At 38.4% G+C, this 12,190-nt stretch overlaps 1 protein-coding gene across 25 annotated transcripts in view; it reads right to left on the bottom strand.

Moving 5' to 3' along the window:
- Positions 1-12,190, bottom strand: part of CADPS (calcium dependent secretion activator) — a 469,919-nt gene that overhangs the window by 139,920 nt on the left and 317,809 nt on the right. For 17 of the 25 annotated variants that reach the window (XM_045078225.1, XM_045078255.1, XM_045078257.1 and 14 more), the window contains exons 12-13: positions 9,623-9,634; positions 1,043-1,179 (exon numbers count right to left, since the gene is read on the bottom strand). In XM_045078225.1, the coding sequence (XP_044934160.1) occupies positions 1,043-1,179; positions 9,623-9,634 (149 nt within the window). The remainder of the gene's footprint in view (positions 1-1,042; positions 1,180-9,622; positions 9,635-12,190) is intronic. The other 8 variants (XM_045078278.1, XM_045078220.1, XM_045078232.1 and 5 more) reach the window with 1 other exon arrangement.

Raw genomic sequence — 12,190 nt, 5'->3', positions numbered from 1 at the left:
ATAGATGTAGGAAATAGCCATGTCATTTAGAAAGGAAACAGATTTTCATTATATTTACATAAATGTCAATAATATGTTAACCTTGGTAAATTGCATAATATTGACAAAATATAGATATATTAACCTTAATCTTTAGAGTCAGGGCTGAGGCTTTTCCTCTGTGTAAAGTCATTTCATTATTTCCCCTCACCATTCCCATCTATAAAGTGGGATTAATATCATTTACCTTTAAGAAATGAAGTAACAATTTACGATTTGTAGAGGATATAAATGGGGTCTCTTGTAGGCTTCTGAATTTGATTAGCAGAAAGCCCAAAATGTATCATCAGGAATCCAATAAAGACAGAATTTTTAAAAAGACATAATAGTTGTCCCTTGAATTTAAGTTATTTAAATCTAGGCTTAGAACAGGATTTCAAGAAATGCTGATATTCTTGTTGGAGAGCTGGACTTCCAAATGTCTAAAGCACCATAAAAAATTCTCCCAAAGGGTGAAAAATGCTTGGAATACTACGAAAAAATAGAAGCTATCCAAACAAACAAACAAACAAACCCAAACCAGTTTAGCTTATGAAAAGCTAAGTGAAGTTTATTTACAAATCATTTTAATTTTTGAAAAATAAACAAAAAGAACACATTCATTTCTGAGAAAGAAGCACGGGGGTCTTATCATCTGTGGAGGGGAGGAAGGGGGGAATCTTAAAGTCTAAGAAACCAAGGCAATTTTTACAAGTTTTCCATAAGCAGGTGCCAAACTCGATTACCCTCTTGGGAATATTTCTCATGTAGCAGCTGAAAAGGGGGAAGCTTAGCTAGGGAGGCTGGGGAATTGGATCTGTCTCTACTGATAACTTCCTCCCGCTCTGTCTTCTTTCTTTGGTAAGTAAAACTATCTCCACCCAGGAAATCAAGAACACATTTATAATTGTTAAAGGGGCTCTGTAATGGAGAAAAAGAGCTTCTGATAGAAAGGTAGAGAAATATTTTATTAAAAAAAAAAGTTATCAGGTTTAAATTGCTGTAGACTAAAGAATATACTTGCCAGGCAAGAATAGGAATCATTAAGTCTGTGATCCAAAGTAAGGCGTTGCACCATCTCAAAGAGGGAAGCGTGGTCAAAGTTACAGGGGTTGGAAGAGATAAATTCATCCATGCCATGTTTTTGAGCTCTATCTGCGTCTGTTCATTTATACATGTAGAGAGAGACACAATTTAGAGAAACACATCACATTTTCTTTGACATTTCAAATACACAGGAATTCACTAGGCATTATGAACGTTAGCTCTCCCCTCTACCACCCTGTTTCCTCCCACCAACATCCGCAAGATACACTTTTTACCTCCCATTGTCAACTTGCATCACTCACTGGTGAGTTTATTGCATTTAGGCAAAAATATATTGGCATCAACATGTTTATCAAATGATCACAACTCCAGTGCATTTATGTTGTTCTTTAAAAACTAAGCACACGACCGTAACTTCGCCTGCATTTCACTAAACACTGAAAGCAGATCGGATCTTTGCTTATAAAAGCCTATTTATCTTTTTTTAAATCTTTTTTTTAATAGATTCTGCCATTCCAGTGGTTATGTCTAGAGCAATTTCTCTACAATTATTGGGATTAGCTGGAAAAAGGGGTATGCTGATTTTCAGCAACGTGACAATATTTGTATCCTCCCCTTCCCCATCCCCGTTGCCAATTTGGTTTCACAAAAGATTTGGGTCCCCACCCTCCAAAATTAAAAAAAAATAATAATAACAAAAGATTTTCCTTGAAACCTGGAGAATAAGTTAAATGGGAATTTAGTTTGTGATAGCCAAGGTCATTGCCTTATAGTATGCTTACAGTTAGCAAAGCTTATGAAATAGACGAACATATTTACTCAGCAAGGGCTATGATCTGCCATTTATTGTGAATTAATAGTCTCAATGTATTCACACTTTTTCTTACAGGGTGAAGGCTATAAGCAAACCCTCCTAAGGGCTAACTAATTAATCTCAATATGTGTAACTAAAATACTCTATACTCAGTCGGCAAAGTAACTCAGAATTCAACTCAAGGGAGACCAAGCAAATCCCAAAGAGGTAGGAATGAAGATCCTAAGTATTAAGGGAATCAGCTCACTCCACCTCATATTTACTCACTCTCCTGATATGCAGACTGCAAAGAAAAAGAATCTATATCAAATTAAGCCAGAGTTAATTCTTCCTCTCGCATGCAGTATTCTACCAGAATACTGGGATCTGCCAGGGATCAGCGATGCTGTCTGGACAGGAAGAAAATCAATTTCTGACTTGAGAGGGTGTTTGGATATATTTCTATACATGGCCTTCATCCCAGGCAGTTTTTCCTCCCCTTCCATACTTAGGGTATGACTGAAAAATTGAGGTTTGGTAGCAGGGTGACATTATTGGTTTTGTGTATCCTTCAGACCTAAATCCCTGGTATGTCAAATTTTTGCTCTCTCACTGTTCAAGTTTTAATTTATTTTTATTTTTTTTATTTTTTAAATATTTTACTTATTTATTTGACAGACAGAGATCACAAGTAGGCAGAGAGGCAGGCAGAGAGAGAGGAGGAAGCAGGCTCCCTGCCGAGCAGAGAGCCCAACACGGGGCTTGATCCCAGGACCCTGGGATCATGACCTGAGCCGAACGCAAAGGATTTAAACCACTGAGCCACCCAGGCACCCCTCACTGTTCAAGTTTTTAAATCTCTAGTCATTTTCTATAGAAGAAGCAAGTGGTCAATGTTTGAACAGGATGTGTTGTTTATGCCCTAGACACACAGAAGCAATGGTTTCCAGAAGACAAGTTGAAAAATGTGTATTTTAATAGCCAAATTGCTCCATTAAGATGATGCAACACAAGCTTTTGGAAGGGATCTCACATGTACGGGAATTATACTAGAAAGAAATCTCTTTGCTCCGTTAACTGCCTCGGGTTTGTCTTCAAGAAAGTACTTTCAGATTCAGGTTAGGTGCTTTCTTTCTCTACGAGGATTTCTTTTGTTGGTTGTTTGGGCTCTAAGCTGGAGCCCAAAGTATTTCTCCTTTGACACAGGATGGTTAGGAAGAAAGGTGGCCACGAAGGTGATGCTGGGGAGGAAGCCTGCTGCTCCCAGACTGTCTGTGTGAGACTCCTCTGGCCCAAGGCACACGTCTTAAACCTGCTCCAACTTTAGCTCTGTGCCAGCAAGAGGGCACTCCTGCAGTCCAGGGGACACTCTCCAATCCACGGGACAGATTATGCCCGCTTCCCACCCTCCGGTCAGTCCCAGGTCCGTTGAGTTTGGGAAAAATAACAGTGGGACACACAAATTGCTCATCCTATTTCATCCTCATGAAAAGCCTCATCCACCTCGTGCCTCCCAATTTTAACAGATAGATGAGGCATTTTGGCTAGCACCAGCTTTTTGCTCTTGAATTTCTCAGAAGAGGCTTGCAAGCTGACAAATCGGCCCAGGCCTTACTTTGCCAGTTTGGCTCGCAATTTTATTGCTCTTCAATTACGATGGTGCAACCGGTCATTGAGCTCGGAGAGAAGGGGGCTCTTTCGTAGCTGTTAAAAATATGACACGTTTCAAGTCTCTTTTTCGTTATTTGTTGAACCTCTTGAAAAGTTTGCGGTGAACTATTTCGCCTTGCTGCCTGCCCACTCAGGAAATGGATCTGAAAAGACAACTTGGCTCCTCTGCGGGGACCTGGATACAGACCCACTCCCCGCCTCCCCGATGCATCACAATACAGCTTCACCGGGCTAATTCCTGGCGGAGAGTACATCTAAAGAACAATTTCTCTTTTACTTACGCTTTAAAAAAGCAGGCTTACGGAAAAATATGCTTAAAATCAGCCTGCTTTCCTTTTCAGAAAGCAACTCTGTCAACATAAAAATTCCTTTTTTCCTTCTTCCTTTCTTTCCTCCCTCTCTCTCGGTCCACATGTAGATGAGCCTGGGACTGCTTTATGAGATCTGGACTCTAGTTTGAGCTCTATTTTTAAATCAGCCGTGGGATGGTGGCTTGTTGCTCTCTCTGAGACTCAGTTTCCTTGGGTGTAAAATGAGCCGGATTTCCACTTTTCTTGGTGAGGTCACTGTCATTTAACCACCCTTAAGATTCCTTGCACAACTTCTGCATGCCTAAGATGGAGCTGAATGCAATGGGAATTTCCACCAGGTGTAACGAGCAGTCCCTGGATTTTGCTTAGACAAAATCATCATTTACTCAGATTTAGGCTCATTATCTTAATGGCTCCAACAACTCAGGAGTGCTTAAAAGGGGGATTGGCTCCCATGAAATCTTTGAGAATTTCACTGAGCTTATCTTCAAAAAAAGAAAGAGGAGTGGGGGGCCAGGGATGCTATTTGAAGGTGTCAGAGGAAGGGATCTGATTTTTAAACTCCATCCCAGCAGGGATATCTGTACTTTTGCTCTCTGCTGTATTCCCAGCACCTAGAAGGGTATACCTCAGTACCTGGAACACAGCAGACACTGGAGACATATGTGTTAAAATAATGAATTTATTTCATCAAAATAAATAAATTCACTACTTCAACAAATATTTTCTATTTCTTGATTTTATGAAATGTTGATATACTAAATTCAACACAAACAGTGTATTTGAGCTGGGATAGCAGGTGGTTAAGTAGGTGGGCTTGGGGGGGGGGGTTCACAAAAACTGAATTCGAAGCCAGCCTTGTCATTACTAGGCATATGATATGAAGCAGGTCAGTTGACCGGTGTTTCTGAGTGTGATTTTCCTCCTATGTAAGCTGAGAATAGTGTTGGAGTCTCCCCTCAGAAGGTTACTGAGAGGTTCTGCTGAGTCGGACTTGTCAAGCACCTGGACACCTAACACATAGTAAGTACTCAATAAACCTTAGCTGTGAGCAAGTGGGCAGGTTTCTTAGTGCTCCCGAAGCCAGTTTGTTTAATGTTTTCAGCAAGCCAAGGATGTCTCTTCATTTATAGCTAATGTTAGTTACAGGTTGCTTCTTAAACCATATTGCTTCTAGGAAGCTGGGAGCATTCCCAGTCTCTCTGCTTTGTGCTTCTCCTCTGCCCCTGTACCACTAATTCCCACGTCCTGTCTCTGTGTTTTTGCTGGTTTATATTCCAATTTCTCAGTGGTCAGAACACCCACACACAGTTGAATCCCTTGATAGATAATATGTTCCTTGAGGGCAACTTTCTGATCTGTTCTTTCCCCTGCCGTCTCCCAGAGGAGCCAGGTCTTTAGGAGGTGTTTATTAACTGACTTTTTCTGACACTTCCATCCCAGGAAACTTCCCATTGACTTTATTAAGGAGTCACACACATGGGGATTCAGATGGCATCTTGCAAATCCAAAAGTGGTAACATGTGCTCTTCGGAGGAAAAAAAAAATCTTATAGAAGGAAACAGAATTCTAGGTGCAGGTGTCTTTGGATACCATTCAGATTGTCTGCCTGTGTCTCCATACATGTCTAGGACCATATGCATTACATATGTTGTCTATTTTAAAATAAAACACTGCAGTGGTCCAGCTGTTCCAAATTCTGTTTCAAAGAACTTGTGGGTGCTTCCCAAGCAACACCATATAGTCATTCTTGCACGGCCTCAGTCTGTTCTTCTACAGTGCGGAACATTACAAAATAGACGCTCCTTGCAACTCCATTCCCCCCCCACCCCGTACAAGCAATTGGAACTGATTGATGAAAGAAAAAGAAAATCCCAATGCTGACATTAGCAAGGGGAAAACAGCCCAAAGCAAAATATGAGAAAGTTACTTCCTGAATTCAGGACACCTTGGGATTGCTTCCTGTGCCAATGTTTGGCTTGTGTCAGTAGAATGAAAATGAATTTGAACACTAGGGTGAGCAAAACAGAATTAGGAGGGTAATGTTGCTGCTGAAGTCTCCAGTGATGTCTGGATTATCTCTGGCTTTGGGAAATGTATACCAATTCTCTTTTTCATTAATACATCTTCTGCTTCTCCTTCTCCTTCTCAAGAAATTAAGGACTGACCACATTTTAAGAACTGACTTTAACCCTTACATTTTCCAGACTTGGTTGAATAGTTCCTAAGACTTCTTTGGTCTGCAAGAGCTCCAAATGTCCTAAAATTGGCTGTGTAATTTTATAGGCTCGGCAGGTAGGGCATAATTCAACACATCTTCCAAACAGTGCTACTTGTTTTACTTCTGGGGCTTAATTGCATAACAGTTCTGAAGTCCTGAATAACATGAGCACAGACAGGACTTCAGACTAACCTTGGATGAATAAAGTTGATATAGGTACTTAACTACATTAAAAAACTTAAAGTCTTTTTAATGGTATCCATGACACAGAAACAGGTTGATGGACACAAAGGCTTATGGAAGGCAGGTACATTTTTGAGTGGAAGCTTATCAAAACTTTACCCCAAGTTTACTCAGAAACAATTTTGGTTTGGCACTTAAGGAATGTTGGGAAAGTACTGGTTTCTAAAGTGATATGATTTTGTGGATTTTATAACTCTCATTTCACCTACTTCATTCAAATTCAAGTGACCTCACTAATTGATGGCCCTACTAGTGATGTTATTCTTTAACTGATCATGATGTTTGGGTTTATTTCGTATGTGATATTCATTTCCTTTTTCTTCCTTACCATTGGAAACATATAATATTTTTCATGAACTCTTATCTTAATAACAAACATATTTATGTGATCTTATTTCTGATACAAAATGTTTTAGGTAAGTTTCCAATAAGGTCTACCAGACAAATATAATTTTCTTGGTGGGACTAATATAGCTTTCAAGTTTTCATTTTACTGAGATTTTCCTATTACTTTAATAGCTGAGGGAATGAGGACAATAGGTCAAATCTCTCTTTATATTTTGTAATATTACATTTTGAAAATTTTCATAGGCTAGGGAAAAAGAAATTATGCTGTTGAAAATAATTATGATTTTACCATTAATAAATTGTCTAAGAGAGGTTCCTTTCTCTAATGAATCCCTTTTATAATAAGCTAGAGGTGCCACTTTATCACTGAAAAGTGGAGCACAGTTATGGCTGTTGTGACTCCTGATGGATGCTAGAGGCAAGAGAATAGCTAATGTGACTCTAAAGTCATTGTGAACCCAAACTGCAAATTAAAAGGTGACTTTGTATCTTTCTTATATGGAAAATGTGTGCTTGTCATATCTGCTTGACAGTAGAAAAGTGAATGTATGGTTTGGACAATAACGAGCAATGACAGTAGTCAACCTCATCAGAAGATATGAAATAAAGAAATGACAATGATTGATGGCAGCTGGTTGTTTACAGATTTTTCTAGAAGAGTTTTTCTTGGCATGATCAAGTAACCAGGGGATGTTGAGCCCTGCCTGAGCTCTGCACAGCAAGCAAAAGATTGGTCCTCTTATGCCTGCTGCCCTTGAGAAACAGCTTAACTCCTTCATGGTCCCCTTGACTCAGTCAAGCTACTCGCACGGCCAAGAGACAATGGCTCCTTGGAAGCTATGAAGGGCCAAGTTGCATTCTGCAAAAATCTTGAATTTAAAACTACTATGGCAGTACACCCAAGGGGATAAATGTGATGTTTATTTCAAGTTAATTTTTATAATTCTTTATAAGACAGTTACTTTGAGTAAAATTCATAACAGAGATTTTGTCAATGATCTCAAAATGAGTAAGTAAATGATCTGTAATTTTTCCTGCTGTATTAATTACATTATCCATTAATTTACAGAGTACTCGATGATGACTTTACGTTCCCTGTGGCATGAGCAAAAATAAACTTTCTGTAGTTGGCTAATTAATAATGTATCTTACTGTAATTCACTATATGACGTGAGTGTGCTCAGCTGATGAGTGGAAAATACATTTAAAATGTGCCTGAAGTAGTTCACAAAGAAATGAGCCTTCATTTAACATGGACCACATAGATCATATCATGGTGTTTGGAAAATTTTCGACCTGATTTGGGGAGTCTATTTCTTTTTTAAAAAGTCATTTACTTTTGCAACAAGAAGGAAAATGATTTACAGTGTGGTTTGGGGTCATGCAAATTAATTTGATATTGAGTTAATTCTTTGATATTGCATTCCTGTAAGGTAGCAACTGCAAGTTGACAATACAAGAAGATACAGCAAAACTCTCATGAGATAAAACTACAGAAAGAAATAAAGACAAACAACTATTTGGAAATCTACTAGGATAGCGATGCGTTGTTGTGCAAATATATGTAAATTCGCTCAGAACAGATTTCATTCAGTCATCTAATCACCCATTCTTTCTTTCATTCTTTAAAAAAAAAAAAAGTATAGCAAAATCCTAAATTCCCGCTATATTCACATTCTGTGGTAAGCTTTTAAAATGCCTCATCAGACATTCAAAGTAAAGTTAAATTAAGTATCTGCTTAAAGTGGTGAAAAAAATCTGTCTGCTAGCCAGGGGTACATTTATGCAAAACAAAAGAAAAAACAAAGAAAGGGGTAAAGAAAGCAAATTAAAGAAACAGAAAGAGTTAGAAGAAAGTACTATTATTAAATGGGCAGGAGGAATGATATGACCTACAATTTCTAAATCAGCATTCAGAATACTCAAGTACATATTTGCCTGCTCTCTTGACTGGTTTTTCTATTTCCTTCTAAGGTCATGTCTTCCCTCAATGTGTTGGGTTGACAGCTTTTACCTACATGAATAAAGGAATTATAGATTCTCTTTCATTAGTAACTCAAATAGCGAAGAGAAAGGTTTTCCTAAGTTTTAAAGTTTCTTTTTTCTCTTATAGGTGAATTTTTAGAAAAATTAATACCAATATAAATGACGTCCCAAAAGCTTTGGTTATCTTGGTGGTTGGAGAAGTAGCAGGGAGACATTCAAGACCAGAGGTCCAAACCCTCCATAGTATTGTGAGATTTGAATTTGAAGCTTCTGTGAAAAAGCTACATGGATTCAATCATGTCCTTTGTGTGTGGTGGTCTCGTGTATTATAGCTTGCCTTTCAAAATTAACCCTTTATTGGGTCTTACTTAGATCACACCCTCAAGTCAGGTAGAAGGAACTCTTTAGTGTTCAAATAATGCATTTACTTTATTGACTGTATTCTGCAGTTTCTTAAAATCTTATTTAATTAACATCTTTGGGTGCCCTACCCCACCTTTCTATTTGTTAAGTTATCCATGGTTACCACCCCACAGGTACAGCTGACAATTCTCATCTTTGGAATGGGAGAGGAAAAACAACACATTATCAGAGTGCAAAATGATCTGTTTTCAGGCATTAAGCAGTCAGGTAGCTGTGAATTCCATGAAACAAAGGCATCATTGGCCATTTTGTTGTGATGCTAATTAATATTCTTGGAATGAAAAAAAATTAGGAGATGTTAATGGTTGGCTTTACTCAGAGGATCATTTGATGCCAATATGAAAGCCAAGGAGAGGAGGCAATTATGCACACATCACATGCATCCTAGTTCCAGTATGGAAGCTTACATTTCAAACCTAAGGTCAGGAAAATAACATGAAAAGTTTTACTACAAAGTCTAGACATGAGGGAGATTTAAGAGGAGAGGGAGGAAGCACATTGCAGGTGTCAGATAATCTAGTCTGATTATCTGAGCTGTGCTAGCTATAGGGGAACACTTACCCTTCAGTCCAGCTAGAAGTTAGCAGGGTAAGAAGGAACAAACCAGAATAACATAAAGACTAGCAACAAGGCTCAGGAAAGCAGACAGGAGTTCTAACCTAGCAGCTAAAGTTCTTGGGTTTGAGCAAAGATTGAACAAGAAAACTTAAATGAAACAAAACAAAACAAAAACCAAAATCAACCGCCCCCTCCCAAACCAACAGTAACCAAGACCCCGCTAACTGTTGAAGACTGGGTGGTAGCAAAAATAGAACAATTCTGAAAAACATCCGACTTTGGGGATGTATGATGTGATTAACAGTTATTAGTTGAGAAACAGACATTAAAATGAGACTCATCGCAAATGATATATCAAGTAATCATTGACCAAAGAGTAAAGCTTAAAATACCCCCTCCCCCGACTCTGAATGAGAACCAAGGTACTGGTTTTTACTGTTCCTCTAACACAGACTGGACAGGAATCTGGTGTCTCGATGAGAGGCCACTTGGCATAATAAATTGTGGCAACACTCAACAACAAATTTGAACATAGTTTCCAAGGTGAGCGACATTGGCCTTAAAAATTGGAAAATTGTAAATATTTGTTTAAAAACGTTGTACAGCTAGCCACTGACTCAATTTTTTTCAAGTTTCAACCAAAATAAAAAGAGAAAAATTAAATCAACAACAACAACACACACCAAAGAAACCACAAAAGAACAAAAAAGTTTTAAGGTTTGGTGGAACCCTCCCCAAATCATTGTAGAGTCACATACAAACTAATGAATAGCAGGATCTATTTTTTCGGTTTTTACAATTCCATATAAATACTCCACTCCACTCAGACGTGTCTTTTCATTTTGAAAATTGCAAAAAATAAAACTGCACCCAGAAGTCTGTCAAACTGAATTGAGAAAGACCCAAATAAACTCATAATTACTCCCGAGCTTCCCAAACTGTAAAAATGTTCCATTCTCAAGTTTCCCCTTGAGCAGACAGCGACATGACAAGACTGGAGTGTTTATTTTTCTCTACCCAAGAAACCTCTCCCATTTTTCTGTAGTTTCTCTTTGCCAACTAAGACTAATAAAGTGATTATAAAAGTTATTAACTCATTGAAACGTTGTTCTTAAAAGTCATTCACTTGCAAGAATGGCAAAGACTTTGAACAAATATTCGAAACAAGGATTTGATGAAATATGTACAGAACTAAGTATTTAACAATGACCCTTACCTTTTGGAAGTCAAGGAAACCTTTTTAAAATGCAATACTTGACTGTGTTTACTCTTTGTGTTACAGAACCTGTGACTGAATGTTTATGATAAGACAATACAGGCTGAGAAACAACTATCAGTGAAGGATCAACGTTCGCTGTTTATTACTACGTTGTGATTGTTTTCATTTTTCTAGAACCTTGCTTTGTTGTGCCAGGTGACCAACATGTCCCAGTTTGCCCAGGACCAAGGAGTTTCTGAAGACACAGAACTTTTAGTGCTAAAACCAAGGAATTTGCCAGCAAATCTGGATAAGGTGGTAACTCTAAGTATGAATCAACCCTGTAAGTTTGACTGTTACTCACAAATGAGGCCTGATCTGTTTAATAAGGATGGTTTGAATTTAATAAATTAAGTGCAGCTGTAAAGTAATTGTGATATAACCACAATTCTGTAGTAGATCCCACTAAAAATTTGGATATGCTCTTTAACTCGCAGCCAGTTTTTGGTTTTTATGCATCATTAACTGAGCGACCCCTGGATCTTTATCATTGGTTTTATATACATCTAACTCCAAATGATCAAGTGCAGAAGGATGGGTTGGTTCAAATTCTGACTGGATTCCCCAGCTAAATTATGGGAACAGAAGGCTCATTTGCTGGTACTCTCGTTGCAGTTTTTAAGTGACTTAACTAGCAATAGACAGAATCTAGAGTGGTATTGAGCCTCTGTTTCAGGAATAGTCAAGTAACTGGGTTCAACATTATTGGACTGAAGCTCTGGGTAAGGACTGTCATTTATTATGGAGTCAGTGGTGTACAGTTGTGCAGATCAGGCACTGCACAACTTAATAGGCACCACTCACATTTTTGCCTGCATGAAAAGTGACTAATGAAGTGCATAGTCTACATGGATGAAAGTGGTAGCTTTTTTCTTGTAAAACTTGGTAGGTGTGGTAGGGCCTTGCATTCTTCAGAGAATCCTTGTTCCTCAGCAGTGATTGAGACAAGAGAAGGTGGTTCCACCACCAGATCCTGACAAATTTCAGAGGCATGGATTATCTTACTTTCTCACTCATCCCTCAGTCTACCTCTCATGCTCTCTAGGGATATTACCTACTTCCCAAATTCTAACCCTTAGAATTTTGCTTTGGAGGCCCCATTTAATACAAGTTCCTTATGTCAACTAGGGTGGCAAAATACATCAAGCTGACACGCTCTCAATTAAATCTTCCTGCTGATGCCTTGCATTCAGCACTCTAATTTCATTGCTGAATGAATCCTATCCACAGAGGGAAATCTATAAGGGCCCCTGTGTATTGCCATAAGGAGACACCTATACCCTGCTTACAATCTTCTTCAATGATCTTCTTTT

This window comes from Mustela putorius, unplaced genomic scaffold, assembly GCF_011764305.1.
Source record: "Mustela putorius furo isolate JIRA1106 unplaced genomic scaffold, ASM1176430v1.1 tig00000095_pilon_pilon_pilon, whole genome shotgun sequence".
Classification (NCBI taxonomy): Eukaryota; Metazoa; Chordata; class Mammalia; order Carnivora; family Mustelidae; genus Mustela; species Mustela putorius.
This window is presented reverse-complemented; position numbering and strand designations above follow the sequence as displayed.